General features: G+C 53.2%; 1 protein-coding gene across 5 annotated transcripts in view; it reads right to left on the bottom strand.

Annotated features, from left to right (window-relative positions):
• VGLL4 (vestigial like family member 4) overlaps positions 1-26,457 on the bottom strand; it is a 192,996-nt gene that overhangs the window by 72,985 nt on the left and 93,554 nt on the right. The window contains exon 1 of one of the 5 annotated variants that reach the window (XM_051851712.2): positions 2,602-3,166. The exons of 3 other annotated variants lie outside the window; for them this stretch is intronic. In XM_051851712.2, the coding sequence (XP_051707672.1) occupies positions 2,602-2,683 (82 nt within the window). In that variant the 5' untranslated portion in view covers positions 2,684-3,166. Of the gene's footprint in view, positions 1-2,601; positions 3,167-26,457 lie in introns of those variants that run through there. One more of the 5 variants, XM_070051109.1, reaches the window with a different exon arrangement.

Below are 26,457 nucleotides of genomic sequence, written 5' to 3'. Positions count from 1 at the left end.
ACACACTTCTCCAGCCCTCAGTCGCCTTGGCGAAAACAAGGCAAAGGTATGAGATGATGTCGGAGGCCCTGGATAGCTCTGCAGCAGGCTGATAATTACAGAACACAAGACATCATGTCATTAAATGCTAAATTATACAGTAATGACTGCAACCACCGCTGGAGAAACTGTGCTTTTGTGTGTGTGTGAGTGTATGTGTGTGTGTGAGTCAGCCTTCATTTTAAGCCACTTCCTTAGAGCCCATCAGGCACTGCGCTGCGACCAGGGGAGGCAGCGGTCACTAAGAACCCTGCCTGCAGGAGGCTTCCACCCATCCAGTGGGGCTCGGAGTTCAGAGGGGAAAATAAGGGCTGGGAGTGGGCCTGTGACTTTCCTGTGGAGACAGAGAGAGCACTGGGCCATCAGAGCACACGAGTGCAACCGTCCATGAGGGCAGGAGGCGAGGACAAGTGGTTACCCTGGAGCGCAGTGGTGATGACGGGGGAAGGAGGCGAGGACGAGTGGTTACGCTGGAGCCTCAGAACAGCCGTATCAGCAAGCTCAGTTAAGCCCATGGCTGGTCCTGAGCAAAGGTAGCTAGTTTCCAGAAGTTGGCCACACTGAGATTCTTCCTACCCTTCACCTACTTTCCCCACCTACACCCATCAGGCCCCAGCCCAAATCTACTACTTTAGGGTACACTGTGCCCTTGTCTTTTCAGTTCAGCTTGCAGGGAGCAGTCACCAAGCAGGTGGTCCACAGCCCTACCTTCCACTCGGGGTTCTCAAGCTGCAGGGGAGTCAAGAAAGATGGCGCAGACGAGTGGCTTCTACTGCAGGACCAACCTGTGTCAGGTGCGACTAACCAGCCGACACAGTAAGAAAAGTCAACCCTCCACTTCTTAATTTTCAGAAGTGCATATGCCCCCTATGTGTCCTGACAACGCTGGAACCTGGGCCCTAATGGATACCAAGCGTCGCCCACCAACGGTAGCTTCCACTTCCAACTCACTTGCCTGGACGCCAGGGAGCTGAACTGTGGAAAACGCATCCGCTCAAGTAATAGATCTTCAAGAAGAACAGCAACTGCTCCCACCTCTCCTGCCCCCAAATCCTATGTATTATTTATGCCCGTCCTCAAAACCTCCTTCCGAGTCCAGACCAGATGTGTGCAATGTTTACACTGAGGAGACCACCAGGACGTAAACAACTCACTATAAACACACTCGGAATTCTGCTGCGCTTTTCTTCATTTCCTGTGTACTTATTTTGGTGTTAAAATAATGTTAACTTTCTTAATAAGGAAAATAGAAGCAGATGTTTAAGCCGAACAGACTATAGGCTATTATCCACCAAATCGGCTCAACTTTCAAAAATCAGAGTCTGTTCCTCCCGAGTCAGGAGGGAAAGGAGATGGGACTACTCTCCCGAACGTCCCGTTGAACGTCACTGACTACACTGCGATAAGCCATCGACGGCAGGCTTGCCTCTACCAACGGCAGACATAAAAAATTAATCTGGTATCGATTTCCTAACCATCCTTCTTCCAGTCCTCTCTTGGGCTCATCATTAGGCTTTGTTTTTAAAATATCGTATTACGTGTTAACAAAGACAATGCAACAGAAACCACCTTAGAAGTCTTGGTTTCTTGTTCAGTGGGTACATGATCTTTAAAAACTGACGGCAGCGTGTTAACTGCACAGGAAAGCAGCCCAGCCGTGGACAAAAATCGGACTTTTAATGAGCGAGTTCAGAAACAAGATGACCCTGGGCCCAGCAGATTCAAAGAAAGCAATTCGCCAAAGTTCCCCGAACTGGAACGAGGCGGAGTGGAAAAGAGAGGTCCTTAAAAATAAAGGAACACATAGAACTTTAGGTGTGAGACCCCTACCCACAGATTTGGATGAAACAGCAACTTCGGTGCGATCTTCCCTCTGAGGAGGAGAGCTAAGTTTTCAACCCACAGGAAGCAGGCCTGACATTTCCACCAGAAAAACACAGCGACCCGACACCCCTCCCCCCAGCCAGGGTCAGCGTTCTCCTCCTCCAGCAGAAACGGGGAGTTCGCGGGCCGAGCGCTCGGCCGGCCCGCCGCGGCCCCGCGGGCCATGGCCCCTTCTCCCGGGCGCACGTCAGCTCCGGGCCGCCGAGCAGAGCAGCCGAGCAGGCCGGGGAGCCGCCCCGCCGCCCCGCCGCCTCCCGGGGCTGCACAGGAAGCGGGAGGCCAGACAAAGGGCCGGCCTGTGCCCTCGCGGGCGCCCGCGTCGTGCGGGGCGCGGGGCCGGCGCGCGGCCCTCCTCCCGCTGCCCGAAGCCGCGTTCCAACTTCTCCTCGCGCCCCACGAAGAAAATGCCAAGGAAACAAACAAAACACACACACACACACACACACACACACACACACACACACACACACGGGGGGGGGGGTGCTTCGGGAGTTAAACATTTCAGGACGCCGCAAGCCGAGAGAAAGCAAAGTTAAGAAAAAGAAGGCACCACAGCGCGTCCGCGTCTCCCCGGCCGCCGCGGCCCCAGGCCGGGACCCGGACCGACCCGGCGCGCACGCACCCCGCACCCCGCCGCCTCTGCGGCCACTCCCCGGCCGCCGGGCCGCCGACACCCACCTTCGTAGCACAGAATGCCGATGCTGTTGTTCATCTTGTCCAGGTACTGGTAGTTCAACAGGTCCATCTTCATCAATAGCATTTATCGGGCTCGCAAAGAAAACCAGCTCTCCGCGCTCGCCCCCGACAGGGAAAAGTTTCCAAACAATCACTTGTTGCTGACGGAGGAGCTCCTGGCTCTTTTTGCTTAAACCGCACAGGGACGGAGGCCCGGCCTCGGAAGCGCACAACAAAACAAAACAAAACAAAACCAAAAAAGCCAAAAACCAAAACGGAGAGGGGGGACACGCGCCCGAAAACCCCCGCCCTCACACGACACCCTCGCAGCGCGGGCGGCCGACCCTCACTCGGGCATGCGGAGAGCGTCTCGGCGCTCTCTACGGGGCCGCGCGGCGCGCGGAGGCAGGGGCAGAGGCCTGAAAACGGCGACCCCGCAGCGCATCGCCCAGGACAAAGCCCCGCTGCCCTCGCTCACAGCCCGCTGCGAGCCGACTGCGCGGACATCCTGGCCACGCTCGCGGGGACGCGTCCGCGCCGCGGCCTCCTCCCGCCGGCGCGCGCGTGCGCACTGGCGCCCGGCGGGCCGCGAGCGCGAGCGCACGGCGTCAGGCCCGGCGCGGGGCCGAGCGCGGGGCCGAGCGCGGGGCCGAGCGCGGGGCCGAGCGCGGGGCCCGCGAGGGGGGCCCGGGCAGAGCGGCCTGACAGGAAGCGGCCGGGCCCCTGCAGGACCGTGGGAGGAGAAAGTTAAGCCCCGGAAGTTTCTTTCTTTTTTTCCAGGAGCTGAGTGTAAAGTAAAAAAAAAAAAAAAAAAAAAAAAAAAAAGGATAGAGGAAAGAAAGGAAAAAGACATCCATCATGGAAGCGCACTGAAACTTTCGGCCAACTTCACTTAGGGGTTTTGCAAGCCCGAAGGGCTTGGCTTTGGTGTAGAGCTACACAAGGCGTCTTTGTTTCTTTTTTAAGAACGTCTCCTGCGGCCTGCGTGCACTGCAGCTGTCCGCGGCGTGGACGCCCGTCTGTAATCGGCTGACGGGGCAGTGCGACGCGGGCTCACGGGCGAGCCCACCGTCCTCTGGCGGGCGGGCGGGCGGCAGGGCTTCTAGGAGCCCACTCCCCGTCACCGCCAGCGCCCACCCCCCAAACTGGCGGACTCAAAGCTTCTGGAACCTTCTCCCAGCGGGTGGGCGGCTGGCGCCCTCTCCCAGTTATAACTCGCTGTCCCCCAGCGGGTGGGCGGCTGGCGCCCTCTCCCCCAGCGGGTGGGCGGCTGGCGCCCTCTCCCAGTTAGAACCCAGCGGGTGGGCGGCTGGCGTCCTCTCCCAGTTAGAACCCGCCACCCCCCAGCAGGTGGGCAGCTGAGGCCCTCTCCCAATTAGAACCCGCCATCCCCCAGCGGGTGGGCGGCTGGCGCCCTCTCCCAGTTAGAACCCGCCATCCCCCAGCGGGTGGGCGGCTGGCGCCCTCTCCCAGTTAGAACCCGCCATCCCCCAGCAGGTGGGCAGCTGAGGCCCTCTCCCAGTTAGAACCCGCCATCCCCCAGCGGGTGGGCGGCTGGCGCCCTCTCCCAGTTAGAACCCAGCGGGTGGGCGGCTGGCGCCCTCTCCCAGTAGAACCCAGCGGGTGGGCGGCTGGCGCCCTCTCCCCGTTAGAACCCAGCGGGTGGGCGGCTGGCGCCCTCTCCCCGTTAGAACCCAGCGGGTGGGCGGCTGGCGCCCTCTCCCAGTTAGAACCCAGCGGGTGGGCGGCTGGCGCCCTCTCCCAGTAGAACCCGCCATCCCCCAGCGGGTGGGCGGCTGGCGCCCTCTCCCCGTTAGAACCCGGGAGCTCTGCCGGAGGCACAGCAGCCCTTGGCTTTTCCGCACGTGGGAACCTTGAGGGACAGTTTTATCTGCGCGCATGGTTCCGGCGGTGGCACCACCAGCAGCCCAGGCCTGGAGCTGGCGCTGTGGCGCGCGTGCGGAGTGCGTGCGGGGTTAGGCCGCAGGCTGCAGAGCCGGCATCCCTTAGAACTCCTGGTCCAGTCCCGACTGCTCCACTTCCCGTCCAGCTCCCTGCTAACGCCACCTGGAGAGGCATCACAAGGTGCCAGTGCTTGGGCCCTCGCCACCCAGGTTGGAGACCTGAAGAAGCGCCTGGTGCCATGTCTGCCTGGCCCTGCTCTGGCCATTGGGGCTATTCAGAAAGTAAGGCAACGGGTGAAGCCTTGTCGCTCCCTGTTTCAAACAAACAAATCAATCTTTTAAAAAAGGGGGTGGGGTAGCCTAGGGCTTCTTTTCAGGATTCTTCAAGCATGGAGGAGTGGGCCGTATTTAAATGGATAACCTCACAGGATGGCTTGTGTGCTAAAAATCTAGCAAGAGGGCCGGCTTCGTGGCACAGTGGTTAAAGCCAGGGCATGCCACATGTGCGTGCTGGTTCAAGTGCCCAGGGTGGCAACCGCTCCACTGCGCATCCACTTCCCCTAATGTGCCTGGGAGACAGCAGAGGATGGCCCAAGTGCTTGGTCCCTGCCAGGAAACCAGGATGGAGTTCCTGGCTCCTGGCTTCCATGCGGCCCAGCTCCAGCTGTTGTGGCCATTTGAGAATTTTTTTTTTTAAGATATATTTATTTATTTGAAAGAGTTACACAGAGAGAGAAGGAGAGGCAGAGAGAAAGAGAGGTATTCCATCCACTGGCTCACTCCCCAATTAGCTGCAACGGCTGGAGCTGCACTGATCCGAAGCCAGGAGCTTCCTTTGGGTCTTCCCACGCGGGTGCAGGGGCCCAAGGACTTGGGCCATCTTCTACTGCTTTCCCAGGCCATAGCAGAGAGCTGGATCAGAAGTGGAGCAGTCAGGACTCGAACTGGCACCCATATGGGATGCTGGCACTGCAGGCAGAGGCTTTACCCATATGCCACAGCGCCGGCCCCCATATGAGAAGTTAAGCAGTTGATAGAATATCTCTGTCTCCTCACCCTATCACTCTGCCTTTCAAATAAAATAAAACCTTAAAAAAAGAAAATACACGGGCCGGCGCCGTGGCTCAATAGGCTAATCCTCCACCTTGCGGCGCCGGCACACCGGGTTCTAGTCCCGGTCGGGGCGCCGGATTCTGTCCCGGTTGCCCCTCTTCCAGGCCAGCTCTCTGCTATGGCCAGGGAGTGCAGTGGAGGATGGCCCAGGTGCTTGGGCCCTGCACCCCATGGGAGACCAGGAAAAGCACCTGGCTCCTGGCTCCTGCCAGGATCAGCGCGGTGCGCCGGCTGCAGCGGCGGCCATTGGAGGGTGAACCAACGGCAAAGGAAGACCTTTCTCTCTCTGTCTCTCTCTCTCACTGTCCACTCTGCCTGTCAAAAAAAAAAAAAAAAAAAAAAAAAAAAAAAAAAAAAAAGAAAATACAACAAGAGTTGCATTTGGGGTAACAGGCACATTTGGGACAAGTTGTTCTAACCAAACATTACTTGCAAATTCCCATGACACCCAAATATTGCTGTCGTCACTACTGCAGTAGTAATTGGGTTACAGCAGCCCAAGTAAGCAACAGAAGAACAAATATTTCAAAAGCTTCCCTTTAAAAGGATCTTCACTGATGCCACATTGCATCTGGTAGATCTGAAGAAGCTGCACTGAAAGATACCAACAATAGTAATTAAAATACCTAGCTGTGGCCAGGGAGTGCAGTGGAGGATGGCCCAAGTGCTTGGGCCCTGCACCCCATGGGAGACCAGGAAAAGCACCTGGCTCCTGCCATCGGATCAGCGCGGTGCGCTGGCCGCGGCGGCCATTGGAGGGTGAACCAACGGCAAAGGAAGACCTTTCTCTCTGTCTCTCTCTCTCACTATCCACTCTGCCTGTCAAAAAATAAATAAATAAATAAATAAAATACCTAATGGTAGGAACGCCCCTTGTGGTGCAGCAGGTTAAGCCACAGCCTGCGGCGCTGGCATCCCCTATGAAAGCACTGCTTCGACTCTTGGTTGCTCCACTTCCAACCCCGCTTCCTGCTAATGCACCTGGAAAGGCAGAAGTTGGCCCAAGTACATGGGCCCCTGCCACCAGAGTAGGAGACCAGGATGGAGTTCCTGGCTCCTGCCTTCAGCCTGGTCCAGCCCTGGCTGTTGTGGCCATTTGGGAAGCAAACTAGTGGATGGAAGATTCTCTCTCTGGTACTCTGACTCTCAAATAATTTAAAAACCAAAAATCTTAACATGTCTAATAATGATATTTGGCAGGGGAGGTTGGAAGAAAATTCTTACAAGGTCTAGTACATACAAATTGCTCTGAAAACAAGTTTAATAGCTTTAGGTGTCAGATTCAAATTCATCCAGTAGTTTTGGACAAGTACTAGCTGTGCTGGGTTCTTTCACCTAAATTCTCCATCAGAAAACTTGGCACACCATCAGCATATCATAGAATGGGGGGAGAGCTGACTGCACCTGAGGCTGTGTCCCAGAGTGATGTGAGGGTGGCAGCCCACGGCTGTGGCTTTTACAGGGCCCCAGGAGACCCTGTAAGGTGATACCCCTTGCCTCCATACTGCATTTGATACGCTTGCTTTCAGGAGTGTTTAAAAATACATAGCGGATCTGAGCACAGTGATTGCTAACTTCCCTTTAATGACTCGGCATCACTGCCAGCAGTGGTCTCCAGAGGGCCTGGGCACTTTCCGGTGCATCGACCCGCCCGCTACCTTGCCTGCGTTTCCGTGAGGCGCTGGCGGGTACAGCCAAGTCCCATGCTGAAGTACCTGCGTCTGATGACTAGCTGTGGCTCCTGATGCCAGCTTCCTGCCAACACAGACCCTGGCAAACAGCTGGTGATGGCTCAAGTAATTAGGTTCCTGACTTCCACGAGGGGAAACCTGGATTGAGTTCCCGGCCCTTGCCTCTGGCCTGGCCTAGCCCAATCCCTGCTGTGGCGGGCATGAAGGGAGAGCTCTGTCTCCATCTCTGCCTTACAAATTTAAAAATATGCATATATACAAATGTACACACATAAATAAAACAATCTGGCATCAATTCCCAGGCCCCAGCTGCACCCTCCTCTCTGAGCCGGGAGACTGCCACAGTGTGGACCATGAAGAGGCTGTCACCAGTCCGAGAGAGAGAGAGAGAAGCTGAGAACCAGCAATTGGAAATTTTTATAGTGCTAGGAAAGACTAATTTTAAGTCTCAAGTATGAACAATTAAAAAAAATAAAGGGTGTATTTTTTTCATATTTCTAGCTATTGAGTTTCACTGCGTTTTACAAGGTATTAATCTGCCACAAAGTCTGAAACAACAAACAAGCAAACAAGAACTTGGTTTCCATGGGGAAGCCCTATGTGGCAACAGCAGCTCTCTGCAGCGGGAGAAGCCCTCCGTGGCTGGCCCAGGCCGTCCACCCCAGCTCCTCACAACTTTCACCAAGTGCTTTCCCCCCACCAGTCACATGGCCTTGCTCCTCAGGACACGTCTGCACGTCCACCCTGCATGGGAGCTTCTCCAGCCTGTCCTGTGACACCCCCTGGGTCCCATCCTCCCACCCCTCACCCCTTCCCCTGTACTATCCGTTCACCACACACCTGCTCTCACCCTAACCAGTCCAGGTGTTCAGAGCAAGGGCTATGCCTTCTTAGCCTGTTCAAGGTCAGTCTGTTACATGGTAGGTCAATAGTAAATACCTGTTGATTAAAATCAGCAAGATTAAAACATCTAGGGGCAGAGTCGTAGCCCACTGGGTGATGCCACCACTTGGGGTGCCTGGGATCAAATCCCGTCTCCGCTTCCAATTCTAGCTTGGGCAGCAGATCACGGCCCAAGTATGGGTTCCTGCCACTCCCATGAAAGACAGGTGGAGTTCCTGCTGCCTGGCTTTGGCTTTGCCCAGCCCAGGCTATTAAGGGCCTCTGGGGAGTGAACCAGCAGATGGGTCTCAGCCTCTCTCTCTCTCACGTATATAAATAAATAAATCTTGGGGGAAAAAAACCCACATCTAAGAGGCAGACTCTCCATCTGCCCCCTCCTCACTGCTGGCATACCTGGATGATACGGCTCCATGTGAAATGTCCATCAACACCTCTTAGGGACCACAGATCCTTACCTGTGAGGACCATCTGGATTCCAACTATACCTCAGGGCACCATCCAAAAGAAAATCCAGGGGCCAGTATTGTGGCACAGCGGGTTAAGCCACCACCTGCAGCACCAGTATCCCATATGGGCACTGGTTCATGTCCCAGCGCTCTGGGCTAATGTGCCTGCAAAGGCAGCAGTGCTTGGGCTGCTACACCCACATGGGGGACCGGAAGAAACTCCTGGCTCCTAGCTTTGGCCTTGCCTAAATGCGGCCATTTGGGGACTGAAGCAGTGGATCAAAGACCCTTCTCTATCTCTCCCTCTCTGTAACTCTGCCTTTCAAATAAATAAATCTTAAAAAAAAAAAAAATCCAAATTCTTGGAAACTGTCAATTCTTCTTAAACTGATCTTAAGGCCAATACAGTCATAACTTAAAAACCAAAAGACTAGTTTTTAAGGAAAATCTGAAAGACTTTCAAATTGTTTTATGTTTCTGTTTGTTTTTCTTATTTATTTGAAAAACACAGAGAAAGACAGTGGTCTCCCATTTTCTGGTCCCTTCCCCAAATGCCTGCAACATGAGGCTGAAGCTAGAATCCAGGAGTTCCAATGGGGGTGGCAGGGCTGCACTTCTGCCATCACCTGCTACGTCCCAGTCGCTGCACCGGAAGGAAGCCGGGTACAGGAGTGGAGCCAGGACTCAAACCCAGACACTCCAACGTGGCACGCAGGTGCCCCAAATGGCATCTTCCCACTAAGCCCATGCCTGCCCCCAGGTTCTGAATTTTACCCACCGCTCCCCAACCCACACCAACAAAAAAGATAGAAACAGCTAATTTGTTAAAAAAAAAAATCTAGAAATTTGACCTATCAGGTATTTGAAGCATGAGTAAACAACATTTATGGGTTTTTACTGGGTACTAGGTACAAAATATGCAGCATTTTTTAATAAAGAGATTTCTAAGATTTTTTTAAGAGATTTATTTATTTATTTGAAAGGCAGAGTTACAGAGAGGGAAAGAGAAAGACAGAAATCTTCCATTGACAAGATCACTCCTCAAATGGCTGCAATGGCCACATGGGATGCCGGTGCCACAGGTGGCAGCTCTACCCACTACACCACAGTGCCTGCCCCAGAACAGATAACATTAAACACAAAATCTCATATATAAGAATCAGAAATCCGGCTGGCGCCGTGGCTCACTTAGCTAATCCTCCGCCTGCGGCACCGGCATCCCATATGGGTGCCGGGTTCTAGTCTTCCAGTTCAGCTCTCTGCTGTGGCCCGGGAGGGCAGTGGAGGATGGCCCAGGTGCTTAGGCCCCTGCACCCACATGGGAGACCAGGAAGAAGCACCTGGCTCCTGGCTTCGGATCGGCACAGCGCCAGCCATAGCGGCCATTTGGGGAGTGAACCAACGGAAGTTAGACCTTTCTCTCTGTCTCTCTCACTGTCTGTAGCTCTACTTGTCAAATTTTAAAAAAAGAAATCAGAAATCCAGGCCACTGGGCAAGAAGTAGATCATAAAACAAACGTCGGGGCCAGTGCTGTGGCATAGCGAGCAAAGCCACCACCTGCAGTGCTGGATCCCATACGGGCGCTGGTTCGAGTCCTGGCTGCTCCACTTCTGATCCAGCTCTCCGCTATGGCCTGGGAAAGCAGTAGAAGATGGCCCAGGTGTTTGGGTTCCTGCACCTGCCTAGGAGACCCAGAAAAAGCTCCTGGCTCATGGCTTCAAATCAGTGTAGCTCCGGCCGCCACAACCATCAGGGAATGAACCATCAGAGAGAAGACCTCCCTTCTCTCTCATTGCCTCTGCCTCTTTATAACTCTGCCTTTCAAATAAATAAATGAATATTTTTTAAAAAATATAAATGTCAATGGGCAAAGAGGTTATGTGGTAAAGAACCCAAATAGAGCCACACCTTATATCATACACCAAAAATAAGTAGAAATGCTCTAAAGCATGGGTGGCGGGCCACTTGTTTGTCAAGGGTCATGTGAATATTTATAACACCATTTGTGGGCCACACAAAATCATCAACCTAAAAATTAGCCCGATGGAGGCCAGTGTTGTGGCACAGTGGGTAAAGCCTCTGCCTACGACACCAGCATCCCATATGGGCACCAGTTCCAGTTCCATTTCCAATCCAGCTCCCTGCTAATGGCCTGAGAAAAGCAGCAGAAGGTGGCCCAACTGTTTGGGCCCCTGCCACCCTTGTGAGAGACCTGGATGAAGCTCCTTATGGGAGTGACTACTGGGTGGAAGACAGATTCCCTCTCTCTCTCTGTAACTCTTTCAAGTAAATAAATAAATCTTTAAAAATAAATACATATTTCTAAAGTGAGAAGCAAACAGCAGTACATTTTCTAAAAACTATTCAACCTAATTAATAATCTAAGAAATTAAGTGATTTTTCCATCTGCCAAATTAACAGAAAGATTTTACTCAACCATGTGGATCACTGAGGGAGGCCAGAGGAATTTGTGTCTGCCACTAGAGATGATGTAACAGACAAGTCTGTTCTACAGAGCTCTGGCACACACATCAAACCATTCCTGCCACTCTCCTTGCATTGAACACTGCTTCCAGTCTGCTGTCTTAGGAAAACAGTAAGATCTAGTCATAAAGTTGCATTAAGATGGGGCCGGCACCATGGCACAGCAGGTAAAGCCACTGCCTACAGTGCCAGCATCCCATATGGGCACCAGTTCAAGTCCCAGCTGCTCCACTTCTGATCCAACTCCCTGCCAATGTGCCTGGGAAAGCAGCAGAAGATGGCCCAAGTGCTTGGGCCACTGCACCCATGTAGGAGACCCAGAAAAAGCTCCTGGCTCCTGATCAGCTCAGTTCTTGCTGTTGTAGCCATGTGGAGAGTGAACCAGCAGATGGAAGACCTCTCTCTACCTTTAAATAAATACGTAAATCTTTTTTAAAAAAATTCACAAGTCAAAAAAAAATCAGAGAATGCCTTAAAACCACAGCTTCTGGATGACAGAATATTACACAGCCATTACGACACCTTCAACAAAACAGTGACAGTCAGAAAAGCAGTGCTGTGTCCTGCTGTGTACAACTTAACGTCTCGTCCCAAAAGGCTCTATCACCGAGAGACGTAACAGCCGTGCTTGTTTGTGCCAATACGTCTACGATGTTTTCCCGATAACAAGACTGCCTAATGGTGCAACTTTCTGAATGCATCCGTCATTAACTGTCACATGACTAGACCCTATGACGACACATATGTGAACTGAAAACAGGGTAAATGATCAGAAACAGGGTAAAAGATCACAACGCTCTTCAAAGAGTTCACAGAGATCCCTGCTGTGGAAAAACACAGCACGAAGTCTGAAAGCTTTCGCACCACCAAAATACATTCTTGATTCCACTTCTCTGGGACTTTTTCGAAATACCCTCATGCATACACTACACACCATCTTGTGTATGTATTTGTGAGTGTATACACATAAATGGGAGGTGGCAAGAGCATACACATACATTAGAAAGACTGGGAAGTTTGGGGCCAGCGCGGTGGCGTATCTAGTAAAGCCACTGCCTGCAGTGCCAGCATCCCATATGGGCACCAGTTCAAGTCCTGGCTGCTCCACCTCCGATCCAGCTCTCTGCTATGGCCTGGAAAAGCAGTAGAAGATGGCCCAAGTCCTTGGGTCTCTGCACCTGCCTGGGAGACCCGGAAAAAGCTCCTGGCTCCTGGCTTCAGATCAGCGCAGCTCGGGACTCTGCGGCCAATTAGGGAGTGAACCAGCAGATGGAAGGCCTCTCTCTCTCTCTTTACCTCTACCTCTCTGTAACTCTGCTTTTCAGATAAATAAATTTAAAAGAAAGAGGGGGGGAGGGGAGGGAAGGGGGGAGGGAGACTGGGAAGTACACCGACATCTTCACAGTGCTCCTCTGCCTACCAGGTGTTTCCATACTTCCCCTGCATTTCCAAATACAACCACATAGAATATTTTTCTTAAATATAATAATAAGGTGGGGGTGAGGGTAATGCACGAGAGAATATTTCCCAGCAAGAGCAAAGCCCGGATCGTATCTATCTTACTTTGAAAAACCAAGACCTCTTCTTTTACTTAAATCCTAACAACCAAAGGAAATACAAATTCGAACATTCATTTAGACCTTTGGAGGATCCAGAGCGCTCAAGGCGAGGTATGTGCTCTGCAGAGCAGAGCTGACAGGACAGCTGTTTGCCTAAGCTTCTAGCACCGTTTGTCCTCTCCAGTGTCTGGATTGTCACATGTCAGTATCAGTTCCCCAAGCGAGATCATCAACACTTGCAGAGGAGGACAACAGGCCTTACTCTTCCGTGTGAAACCCTCCACAGCACATGTTAAGAGCTGCACGCACGGTCCTCACGAAGGCGTGTCCGCGTCTTTGTGGAATAAGGATGGCAGGATGGCCAGAGAAGAGCTCAGGCTCACGACTGGACTGAATAAAAGCCCAGCGGTCAACATCGCTCTCCAGACACTAACTTCCACCTGCAGAGCAGGGGCCACCTCGGGGTTCACGGGATCTCTTAGACATAACGCGAGGCGCTGTTAGCCGCCCCATGGCCACAATCACTCTCATCCTCCCGGGATGGTACCACAAACAGGTAAGCTCTCTTCCTCTCCTTAAGTTTTCTAAACTGAATACGTGAATAACAACCAAAACAAACCTTACCAAAGGGAGACGCTGGGTCTGGCCATGCCTGGACCAGAGGCATCAGAGAAGCCAGGAGCCAGGTGTCATCATCACGTCTAGACACCTATCAGCACAGGGTGACGGGGTGACCAGTCATGTGTGAGGCACCGCACTGCCCGGGCACGCGCACCTGTCCATCGGATCATCTCAACTGCTACAGTAAGGTTGTGAGGAGGAAAGCATACAGGAGGCGTTCAATTAAAACCTAACAGTGAGTGCTAAGAAGACTTCAAACTGTTTTCTTGGAAACACTGATTAGAATGTGAATTCCGGAGAGGCCTAGCAGAAACCTGGCTAAGGACCATTAGCTGGGATTACTCTCCCCTGGGCAACACCGCAGCAGAGTTCTGCACACAACCTTAAGGCAAGGCGGTCAGGCCTCACCTGCCACACTGCAAAGACCGCCTGGCACACAGTAGGTCCTCCACGGAGGGACTGCACAATAAACGAAAACAGAACGCTTTTCAAATGCCTCAAGTATCAACCACAGAAAGCAGACTATCTACTAAATTCAAAGAATTCCTAAATATATCATAAAATATTGATTACTTCCCCAATTTGGAGATGCCCAAACTCAAAGTTTTGTCAAACTTTTCACAAAAGCAAATGTTACTAAGCTGTGTTTTAGACTGTTCAGACTGTAGTATGTATGAAATGGTGCCATTTGCAGGTTAAAACACTCAGCTACTACTCAGAACTAGCTCATTACTGTAATGAGGTTTTAATATATGTGCCGTGCAGAAATGTAAAATGGTTCAAACTCAATGATTACACTTTTAACACAACAGCACCCTCTAGGGATAAATTTTAAATTGCAAAGAAAATTTTGAGAAGAGAACCAGTCTATGCAGTTCTCATTAGATGTACATTTATTTACACAAAAATCTTTTTAATCCATTCATTAAAAACACAAAAAATATATTTTAACAAAGTTTAAACCTTACTAAACTTTGCAAAAATTAAGACAAAATACTAACAAACTCAATTCAGTTGATATCAAATGACTGAATGGAAAATCTGCTTTAACATGAATGTAAAAACATATGCAGTTTTTAAGGCTGGAGGGCCGGCACTGTGACCAGTAGGTTAAGCCTCCACCTGTGGCACTGGCATCCCATACGGGCACCATTCCGTGTCCCAGCTGCCCCTCTTCCAATCCAGCTCTTTGCTATGGCCTGGGAAGGCAGTGGAAGATGACCCAAGCTCCTGGGCTCCTGCACCCACGTGGGAGACCCAGAAGAAGCTCAGCTCCTGGCTTCGGATCGACCCAGCTCAGGCCATCACGGCCATTTGAGGAGTGAACCAGCAGATGGACCTCTCTCTAGGTCGGCGCCACGGCTCACTAGGCTAATCCTCCACCTACGGTGCCGGCACCCCGGGTTCTAGTCCCGGTTGGGGTGCCGGATTCTATCCCGGTTGCTCCTCTTCCAGTCCAGCTCTCTGGTGTGGCCCGGGAAGGCAGTGGAGGATGGCCCAAGTACTTGGGCCCCTGCACCCACATGGGAGACCAGGAGGAAGCACCTGGCTCCTGGCTTCGGATCGGCGCAGCGCGCCGGCTGTAGCAGCCATTTGGGGGGTGAACCAACGGAAAAGGAGGACCTTTCTCTCTGTCTCTCTCATTGTCTAACTCTGCCTGTCAAAAAAAAAAAAAAAAAGACCTCTCTCTCCCTCTCTGTAACTTTGTTCCTCAAACAAACAAAATATATAGAAAAGAAAAAAAGAAGAAGAAAGAAAAGAAAGGAAAAGAGAAAGCAGACTAGGAACAATGCTGTAAATACGCTAGTGCTAGCGCAGGGAGCTAATCCAGTCACTGTTGCCAAAAAAGGAAGCTTCCTTGAACACGACGTCACTCACTCTACTGCAGCCTTACATGCTTACCCAAGAGAAACGACCACTTCAATGCTTTTCACTGCGGCCAACGGTGGATCGGTTCAGGAAATCCCATCCGGAGATGACTTCCCAGTAAAGTATCACTCTGATGTTCATATTCTAGTAAATAATTAGCCATACATGTATTCCTGTGAGATCAACTGGAACCGATTCACACACTAAAAATGGAGAGCAAAGCCACTGAAAGGGCTGGGCACTGTGCCACAGCAGGACAAGCCACCACCTACAAGGCCAGCATCCCACAGGAGTGCCGGTTCAAGTCCTGGCTGCTCCACTTCCGATCCAGTTCCCTGCTCATGTGCCTGGAACAGCAGCAGCAGATGGCTTGAGTGTTTGGGGCCCTGCCACCCATGCAGGAGGCCCAGACAGAATGTCAAGCTCTTGGTTTTGACCTGGCCCTGCTCTGGCTCTGGCTGTGGCAGACACAGGGGAGGGAGCCAACAGATGAAGACTCTCTCCCTCTCTCTCCCTTTCAAATAAAGAAATCTTCAAAAAAATTTCTAAAATAAAAAAAGAAATCACTGGAAGATATATCCCAATTATTTAACATACTATTTCAAAAGAGAACTGAATGTCCCCACTCCAACCCCATGCTGCACCCCGTGAGGTTAACTACTGTGCTAACCTTTAAGTGCAGACATCAGTCTGGTCACTTTATACAGACAAAATCGTATGTTCTACTATTATATTTGTGAGTGTTATCACTGTCCCTGTTGTTTATTTCAGAGAGAGATCTTCCATCTATTGGTTCACTCTCCAAATGCCCACAAAAGCCAGGACTGGGTCAGGTGGAATCCAGAAATTTAGTTCTGTCTTCCGCACAATTGGTACAGGGACCCAAACACTTGAGCCATCATCTGCTGCCTCTCAGGAGTACACATTAGCAGGTAGCAGGAAGGGAAGCAGGGCCAGGACTTGAACCCAGGCTCCAATATGGGATGTGGGCAGCTCACGATGTGTCTTAACCACTTTGTCAAGGGCCCAGCTGCCCTGTATCGCTGTTTTCACGTGTAGTTGCATATCATCAACTTTCACTGCTGCACCGTGTTCCACTGCCCCACGATGCCTCACTCGCTTCATCCTACTGTGGATGTGCATTTAGCTTCTATTTGGGGCTACTGATGTTCTAGTACGAGTCTCTGGTGAGCACTGAAGGCAAATGGAGCTCTTCAAAGATGTGGGTCACACACAAGGACTAGCAGTGATCTGGGTCCTTCAAAGTCAGAGACAGACAAACAGATGACGCCTACTGTGTGCCGGGCAGGTGCCTGGCAAGGCGCCAGGTTCTTGCACCGATCTGGTTTCAGCTTTAATCCTCCCCACAAGGCCACAGGGACTACCGCCCTTCTCATAGACAATGGCACAGATGGGCACAGAAGCTTGTCCAAACTCACACAATGAGCGGCGGACCTGGGACCGACAGCTGTGACTCCCCACTGTACTCAGGGTCTTACTTTAAGAGCTTCTAAAAGTCCTCTCAGTGGCTGATACATCGTACAGGACGTGCCTTGCATTATTAGCTCCACAGAAAGCCACTGAGTCAAACCATGCATGTAAAATACATCACATGCACCTTTAAACAAGCCGCCGCCTGAAGTGCTGGCATCCCTTATAGACACTGGTTCAAGTCCCAGCTGCCCCACTTCCGATCCAGCTCTCTGCTGTGGGAAAGCAGTGGAGAATGGCCCAAGTCCTTGGGCCCCTGCACCTGAGTGGGAGTCCGGGAAGAAGCTCCTGTGTGGGGAGCAGCTCGGACTAGACTAAGTTACTGGAATTAAGACTTATTCTATGCATCTGCTCTCCTCTGTGGGGAGCAGCTCGGACTAGACTGTTACTGGAATTAAGACTTATTCTATGCATCTGCTCTCCTACAATATGGCGCTGGGAGAGGAGAAAACAGCTTCTACCCAGCTGCCTCCAGTTCAACCAATAAACTGTAGGACTTGCTCCTGATTGGAGAGCAGCGTACTCGGCGTGTGGGCAGCCGAGTTAGGATTGGCGGAGGAGGACTATAAAGGAGGAGAGAGACGGCATGCACCAGGAACATCTATGGGGAACATCTAAGGGAACCCGTGCAGCCCCCGAGACGACCCGGCCGGCGGTGTGCCGCTCCCCTGCGGAAGTGGGGAATGCGGCCAGGGGGAACTGCCCTTCCACGGAGGTGGAAGGGATAGTAGCCAACCCGGGAAGAACCAGCAGCAAACCCGGGGAGGGCCGAGCAGACGAAAGAACAGCGCAGGTTCCTGTGTCGTTCCTCCACGAAGAGGGGGAGCGACATAATGGTGCCGTGACTCGGATATGAAGCCTAGGCAGGACTCTGTGTCGTTCCTCCACGAAGAGGGGGAGCGACACTCCTGTCTTCAGATAGGCACATTTCCGGCTATTGCAGCCATCTGGGAAGTCAACCCACAGATGGAAGATTTCTCTCTCTCTCTCTGTCCTGCCTCTCTGTAAGTCTTTCAAATAAATAAATAAATAAATCTTTAATTAAAAAAAAAAAAGAACTTTAAACAAGCCCATTCTCCTGACCACACTGTGATCTCCCTGGGGGGAAAGCCCCACCCCCCACCTTATTTTCTCCGTTTGTGCCCCAGCACCTCCAGGAACAAGCGCTTAACAAGCTCTTTAAATAATTAAACATATATATATATTTTTTTTTTTTTGTACAGGCAGAGTTAGGAGTTAGAAAGAGAGAGAGAGAGAGAGAGAGAGAGAGAGAGAGAAAGGTCTTCTTTCTGTTGGTTCACCCTCCAAATGGCCACTACGGCCGCGCACCGCGCTGATCTGAAGCCAGGAGCCGGGTGCTTCTCCTGGTCTCCCATGCGGGTGCAGGGCCCAAGCACTTGGCCATTCTCCACTGCCTTCCCGGGCCACAGCAGAGAGCTGGCCTGGAAGAGGAGCAACGGGGACAGAATCCGGCACCCATATGGGATGCCGGCGCCGCAGGTGGAGGATTAACCAAGTGAGCCGCGGTGCTGTCCCTTTTTTTTTTTTTTAGGATTATTTATTGCTTTGTCTCCCCAGCTGCCTGTGAAGACTGACTTGCCACCGTGAACGACAGTCACTCTGGGGACCAGGAAGTCCATGACTGACGGACAAACGGTCGCCAATGTTCTCCACCCTGGGAAAACAATTGTGCGGAAGACAGAAATCCGGTAAAAGCTAGGCCAAAATGCACAGGACCACTGCCGACGTCATCTTTGTAGTTGGATCCAGGACTCATTTAGGTGGTGGCCGTACAGACAGCTCTCGCATGATTTATGATTCCTTGGATTATGCAAAGGAAAATGAACCCAAGCATAGACTTGCAAGACATGGCCTGTATGAGAAGAAAACAGCCAACGGAGCCCAGGAACAGGAAGCAGAGTCAGGGGCCTGCCCGGGCCAGCGCGGCACTAGCACAAAGCAGGAGTGAAGACTCTGCAGCGACTTTATCTACAGTTGATGGAGCGAATTTCTCATGGGGATTAATAAACCATAAAAACTTAAAGATTTGTTTGTTTTATTTGAAAGATAGAGTTACAGAGAGGGAGACAGCGAGATCTTCCACCCGCTGGTTCATTCCCCAAACAGCCAGGAGAAAGCCAGGAGCTTCAAACTCCATCCAGGTCTCCCACGTGCGTGGAAGGGGACATACACTTGGGCCATCACCCACTGCCTCCCAGGCGCACTAGGGAGCTGACTTGGAAGCAGAACAGCCATGACTCAAACCTGCATTCTGATACGGGATGCTGACACCACAGGCAGCAGCTCGACCTACTGCGCCACAAGGCCGGCCCCCGCAGACGCATCTTTTATCTTCATTTCCAGGAGCTTTTATAAGTCCCCTGGCATTTGTGAGGACATTAACAGTGGCAGGGCCCCCCAGAAATCCACCCACCAGAAGGGCAATTTTCACTCCCGACGGCATGTTGGAGATTCTGAAAGCCACGGACGTCCAGGCCCCACATCCAGAGGGTGAACTGGGGGAGCCCAGGAGGGTGAATTTCAAATTCACGGCCAGAAGATGCCAACGCTCTTCGGCACAGTTTGATGACAGCTTCTCCCCTGGGGGTGACACTGCACCCTGGGATCCTGAGCTGACCGGGCACAGCACGTCGCTCTGTCCAGCCCTTGGGGTCAGGCAAGCTGAACTGACACAGCCGGACTGTGGCCAGCCTGGTCGTTTCCATTTAAACAATCCTCAGCAAATGAACCCTGCCCTCCAGCCCTCTCTTCTGCAGCCAGCCTGGGACTCAGAATTGATGTGGCTGCACTAAGACCAGAAACATACCCTCCAGGATTTCTGGTTCATCTCCACCTGCGGAGGGGTGCGGATGGGAAGGGGTCACAGAGGGAGACACAGCAGAGGAGCACGGCCAGCCAAGGCCGGTAACCGTGCCTTTCTGGGGTCTCTCTCTCCCCACACCCGGCAGGTGCATTGACATTCCCAGGCTCCTCAGACTGACAGCCGTCTCCTCCCACTCACGTCCACGCTGCACCTGACACAGCCGTCTCCTCCCGCTCACGTCCACGCTGCACCTAACACAGCCGTCTCCTCCCGCTCACGTCCACGCTGCACCTAACACAGCCGTCTCCTCCCGCTCACGTCCACGCTGCACCTAACACAGCCGCCTCCTCCCGCTCACGTCCACGCTGCACCTAACACCGCCGTCTCCTCCCGCTCACGTCCACGCTGCACCTAACACAGCCGTCTCCTCCCGCTCACGTCCACGCTGCACCTAACACCGCCGTCTCCTCCCGCTCACGTCCACGCTGCACCTAACACCGCCGTCTCCTCCCGCTCACGTCCACGCTGCACCTAACACAGCCGTCTCCTCCCGCTCACGTCCACGCTGCACCTAACACAGCCGTCTCCTCCCGCTCACGTCCACGCTGCACCTAACACAGCCGTCTCCTCCCGCTCACGTCCACGCTGCACCTAACACAGCCGTCTCCTCCCGCTCACGTCCACGCTGCACCTAACACAGCCGTCTCCTCCCGCTCACGTCCACGCTGCACCTAACACAGCCGCCTCCTCTCGCTCACGTCCACGCTGCACCTAACACAGCCTTCTCCTCCCGCTCACGTCCATGCACCTAACACCGCCGTCTCCTCCCACTCACGTCCATGCACCTAACACCGCCGTCTCCTCTCGCTCACGTCCACGCTGCACCTAACACAGCCGTCTCCTCCCGCTCACGTCCATGGACCTAACACCGCCGTCTCCTCCCACTCACGTCCATGCACCTAACACCGCCGTCTCCTCCCACTCACGTCCATGGACCTAACACTGCCATCTCCTCCCGCTCACGTCCGCGCTGCACCTAACACAGTCGTCTCCTCCCACTCACGTCCACGCTGCACCTAACACCGCCGTCTCCTCCCGCTCACGTCCACGCTGCACCTAACACAGCCGTCTCCTCCCGCTCACGTCCACGCTGCACCTAACACAGCCGTCTCCTCCCGCTCACGTCCACGCTGCACCTAACACAGCCGCCTCCTCTCGCTCACGTCCACGCTGCACCTAACACCGCCGTCTCCTCCCGCTCACGTCCACGCTGCACCTAACACAGCCGTCTCCTCCCGCTCACGTCCACGCTGCACCTAACACAGCCGTCTCCTCCCGCTCATGTCCACGCTGCACCTAACACACTGGAGCACCTGGCGGGTGATCAGCAAATATGTACAGCGAGCACCACAGGAAGTAGGGTCCAGGACCTACGCTGGAGCAGAGAAGGGGAGGGGACTCACATCCAGAGCAGGAGAGAACTGAGCTCCACCAGCTGTGCAGGAATTGGGAGGGAGGACACACTTGGGGCACCTAGAGATACAAGGTTACAACAGGAACTCAAAGTAAGATTTTACAAATCTTGGGTTTATCGCCATGGAAAGAGAAAAACAGTGTATTTCTCCTCCTGTTCCAGATGCTTACAGAGGAAGAGAACTGTGTAGAACACACCCCCCCAGGGGACATGCACGGTTGAGGTGTGCTAGCCACACAGCCAGTGAGTTCCAGAATCACCAGCTGTCCAGCTGCTGGTCACGGTGGAGGTGCCCCAAAAGAGCAGAGTCCAAAGTGTGAGGTGTACCTTTACACAGGGGTCTCAGGCGAGAGGGCATCCCGCACCCTGGGGGTCCATGTTCAAGGGCAGTGTGCCACTGTGGAGGGCGGAGCTTCCCGCACTTCCACGAGAAGCTCAGGAGAGAACTGAGTGCAGCCTGGCACAGCCCGAGCTCAGGCTGACGGCGCGGCCTGTCACAGCCTGAGCGCTCGAAGCCATCTGCCCAACTCCTGACCTGATGGGTGTTCTGCAGTCCGGAAGCTGAGGTCGGTGACCCCATACGGGGTCTGGAGAGACATCACCCCATTTGGGGGAGGGGCCAGCATACACCAAGTTAGCGTCACAGCAGCACGGGGCACTCAGGCAGAAGCTCTGCAGGTGTTTACAGTCGTGTGAGGCTACGGAAGGTGCAAACGTGAGGGACAGCTTTGCAAAAGGTCCAGGTTTCTAACCAGGCTTGGAAGACGAGGGGCCCACTAGCCTCTGAAAGAGGCCCAGCCCCATGTGGCCCCAAGAACAGGACAGGGCCCAGGGATGGACTCTGACCCGAGGGAAAGAGCAAAAAGGGTCTGGGACTAGGGATCAAGGCCAAGAGGAAGAGTTCAAGATGGCCACACCAATGGCAGGTAAGGCCAGGAGAGGGACAGCCAGGGGCAGAAGGCAGGCAGGCCCCACCCAGGTGTACAGCCCAGACGGGACTGCTCTGCCGTCTCATCCTGGATACGGAGTCAGAAAAATTGGATTTGCAGTATGACCCACGCTGAGCCACGCTGTCTGGACATAGTCATCCCATTTCCCGGAGCCTCAAGTTCCACACCTCTGAACTGTGTACGATCGAAACTTCACCTGTCCCTGCCAGAGGGCTGTCGGGGGCCAACGGGGACACCTCCCCACGGCACTGCATGAACTACAAAGCAGATGCAAAAGTGGAAGCGTCACTGCCATCCTCCTACAAAGCAGGGGGCTTCCCAGTATTGCATGAGGTCAGGGTTTGGGGCCAGCACAGTGGTGCAGCGGATCAAGCTGCCACCTGCAGCACCGGCACCCCTTATGGGATCTGGTTCAAGTCCTGGCTGCTCCACTTCCTATCCAGCTCCCTATTACTGTGCCTGGGAAAAAGCAGTGGGAGATGGCACCCGTGTGGGAGACCCAGAAGCAGCTCCTGGCTCCTGGCTTCAGCCTGGCCCAGCCCTGACCATTGTGGCCATTTGGGAAGCAAACCAGCGGATGGAAGAACTCTTCTCTCTGCCTCTGCCCCCTCCCTTTCTGTAACTCTTTCAAATAAATAAATAAATGCTTAAAAATAAAACAAATAAAGAGAACCAGTCTGCTCGGATGGTAAGACTGCCTCCCCCTTCTCCTCAAGAACCTCAAACAGAAACGCCTATGAAAAAGGAGAAAGTGCAAAGCTAGTCTTCCTGCAGCATGGCTTCCTCCTGCTGCCCTAGACCGCAGGTGGGCTTCTGAGAGGCCGACCACACAAGCCACGGCCCAGCCTCTCACCCACTTTCAGGAGGGACAAGGAGTCCGATGCTGCGAAGCTGTGACGCTGTGAACACACAGAAACACCATTAAGCAGCAGGTGCTGGGCACAGCGGTTAAGACACCACATGGGACGGCCACAGCCCTGTCGGTGAGCCTGGCTCAAGTCCCGGCTCTGCTGCTGGTCCAGCTTCTTGCTAACGTGCGCCCTGAGAGTCAGCAGATGATGGTCCCAGACACGTGGGTCCCTGCCACCCAGGTGGGAATCCCACACTGAGCTTCTGGCTTTAGCCCGGCCCAGCTCTGCAGGCATTTGGGTTCCCAGTAAATCAGAGATCCGGCAAATAAATAAGTAAAGTTTTAAAAAAATAAAAGTAAGATAACACACGCTTAGTTAGATGTAGGATTCCTGTTCGAAAAGTAGTCAAATACTCAAAAACTACAGCGTCTACTTGTCTGCTACCCAAATGAAGTGGACAGGCATCCCGAGGACTGCTTGAGAAACAGGGATGCAAGGCCAGAGAGGCCCTTCTCTGCCAACCTCAGACACAATGTGCCACATTCACTCACACATCTCCCCCACCCCGTTCCCCCTCCCACCCAGCACAAGACCCCTGCGACAAGGAGACCACATTCTCCCCCGACTCCTATAGTTCCTGCTCCTGCCCTAAAATCCTAGGGCTCTAGGGAATTCCTCTTGGTTCGTTTTGCCCCTCACTGTGAGGCTGTTAGTCCCTTTGCAATCTCAAGAAAGAATTCTGTGTCTGGGGGCTGGCACTGTGGCACAGCAGGTCCTAACCAGGATGCCAGCATCCACATGGGTGCCAGCGGAAGTCTCGCGGCTCCACTTCTGGTCCAGCTCCCTGCTGTGCACCTGGGAAAGCAGCGGAGCATGGTCCAAGGCCTTGAGCCTGCACCGCACAAGCAGAAAGCCTGGAATGGAGTTCCAGAGTCCTGGCTTCGGTCTGGCCCAGCCCGAGCTGTTGCAGCCATTTGAGGAGTGAACCAATGATGGAAGATCTCTGCCTCTGTCGCTCCCTCTAGCTCTGCCTTTCAAATTTATCAATAATCTCTTTTAAAAGTTCTGTGTTTAATAACAGATTTATTTATTTTGAAAGAGCTGCAGAGAAGAGGAGAGACAGAAAGAGAAAGAGATTGACCTTCCATCTGCTGGTTCACTCCCCACACGGCAGAAGCCAGGATCCAGGAGCTTCATCTGAGTCTCCCACGTGGATAGTAGGGACCCAAACACTTGGTCCATCTTCTGCTGCTCTCCTCAGCAAGGGGCTGGATCAGAAGTGGAGCAGCCATGACACAAACCACGCGCATGCGGGATGCCAGCCTCACAGGAGGCGGCTTTACTCGCTGCAACGAAAGCCAGCCCATGCGACTGTTCTTACTATCCAGAGAGGGTTGTGATTCTTACTGGCGAGGGTGGGGAGTGAGTGACATCTTTGCCTCCTACAGCAAAAAAAGCGAGGGCAGACATTTTCACCCCAACAATAGACTGAGACTATCATTTAGGCCATTTTCCTGATGTGAGAACATTTGAAGCAGGGTGTCAGCTACCTAGAAGGAATCTGGCTTCTCTCCTCCATAAAAATGACCACGTGCAAAATTCCCCAGGGGCTAGGGAGCTGCCCCTGAGCCCACAAACATTTCAGGCACGCTCCTGTTCCTTCCGAGAGGCCGTCCGTGCTCCCTGCAATTCTGGCTACTCAGGGCACCTGGTACAGGTACAGGGTACCTGGGCGAGGCCCAGTTGGGCACAGTCTGCCAAGAAGAAACCCAGGACCCCAGGAGCTGTGCTGCCAGTGTACACTGCACGTAAATAAATGACTTCCCGTTCTCTCTCTCCCGTTTCCCAGTAGAACGTCTTCTAAAAAAGAGGGAGAGAAACACGAGAGGTAAACAGCGCTGCACCTGTGCACTCCCGGCCACAATCACCGATGTGACTGACAGCTGCTCCAAAGCGCCGGCTCAGACGGTCCTGGTTTGCTCTGGATCCATGCTACCTTTCCCTTGGGAAGGCTGACGCCTCCAGAGACGCCATCTCCCTGTGACGGAGCTGTGCACGGAGCCCAATACCTCCCAGCCTGCTCATGACCCAGCCTTCCGAAGTATTCCAAGAAACTTCTCAAGTCTCAAGTGGGGAAAAAAAAAAGGCAAAGTGCTCCTAATTTTAAAACAAGACGCCAGGGAGATACAGTTGAAACAAATGAAGAACTGCTCAAAACAAGAGGAGAACGCAGGTAAGGTGGCCTCTTGTAAAACCGATGCATCAAAGCACGGTGTGGGGTGGATACTGTGGCGCAGTGGACTAAGTCCCGCCTAGGACACCCACATCCCACATGAGAGCGCCTGGAGTGAATTCCGGCTACTCCACCGATTGCCCATCCAGCTTCCCGCTGATACACCCGGGAGGATGCAAATGACGGCCCGAGTGCTTGGGTTCCTTGCACTCGTGTGTGGGCACCCTGGATCGAGTTCCTGGCTCTTGGCTTCAGCCTGGCCTGGCCCTGGCTGATGTGGGCATTGCACCCAGCAGATGGAGGATCTTCTCTCGCTCTTTCAAATAAAAAAAAGTAACTCTTTTTTAAAACCCAACATCCTGATTACCTTAACAGGACACGGAACACCCACTCACCCCGAGGCCCATCACCTGAATGCACAGCCTGCTTCCTCCCTCACCCCGAGACAGTTTCCTCCGCTTCTCCAGGAATGCTGGCCGGGAAAGGGCACTCACATCACCGGCGGCTACCTGGACCCAAGGCAGGCCTGGGCAGCCAGGTGGCAGCCACACAGACATCACAAGTTTCAATTTAAAAAAAAAAAAATTTTATTATTGACCTCAGTGGCGGGAAAGAGACCTCAGTGGCTAAGTGTCTGGTTGGAGACTTTTGCTGACCCATGTGTACAAACCCAGCATTCCAGAGGCGCAGGGACAGCCCCATCCGGCTCCCGCTGCAGAGGGCTCTCTGGCTCACAGGCGCCTGTTTTGCCACCGCTGAACACAGCCTTTGCATTCAAGATTTTTCACTGCAGAGGCTGCGATCGCCTTCTGTCATCTCACTGGGTCCCTGGAGCCACGCTGACCAAGCCTGGGTGTCACTGCGAAGCCAGGTCTGTCTAAGCTGCGCTTCTTTCTGTATTGATTAGCCTCAACTCTGTCAACTGCAGGAGCATGCCACAGGTGCTTTTTCTTTTTCGTGAAGACTTATTTATTTATATGAACGGCAGATTACAAGGAGAGAAAGAGGAAAAGACAGACATGGCGGGGGCAGGTATCTTCCATCTGCTGGTTCACTCCCCAAATAGCTTCAACAGCCAGGCCGAAGTCAGGAGCCAGGAACTCCATGTAGGTCTCACGTGGGCCATTCTCCACTGCTTTTTCCAGGTGCACTAGCAGGTCGCTAGCTGGACTGAATGGAGCAGCTGGGAGTGGCTGGAGTGCAGCAGCTGGGATGCTGGTGTCTTCACATGCTGGGCCCCAGCGCCAGCCCACACTCCGGTTTTAATTCCACGCCATCTGCTTCTTTGTGTAGCACAGAGCTGGCTGCTGACCTCTCTGCACTGAACACACGTTTCAGAGGACAGCAACGGGCGATGGGACGGTGCTTGGGGACAGGTCTACACTACTGACTCTTGACTCCCACCTGCTTCTTCCTGCTTAGACTATGCCTCCTGCCTCACCCAG

Source organism: Oryctolagus cuniculus, chromosome 10 (assembly GCF_964237555.1).
Source record: "Oryctolagus cuniculus chromosome 10, mOryCun1.1, whole genome shotgun sequence".
Lineage (NCBI taxonomy): Eukaryota > Metazoa > Chordata > Mammalia > Lagomorpha > Leporidae > Oryctolagus > Oryctolagus cuniculus.
This window is presented reverse-complemented; position numbering and strand designations above follow the sequence as displayed.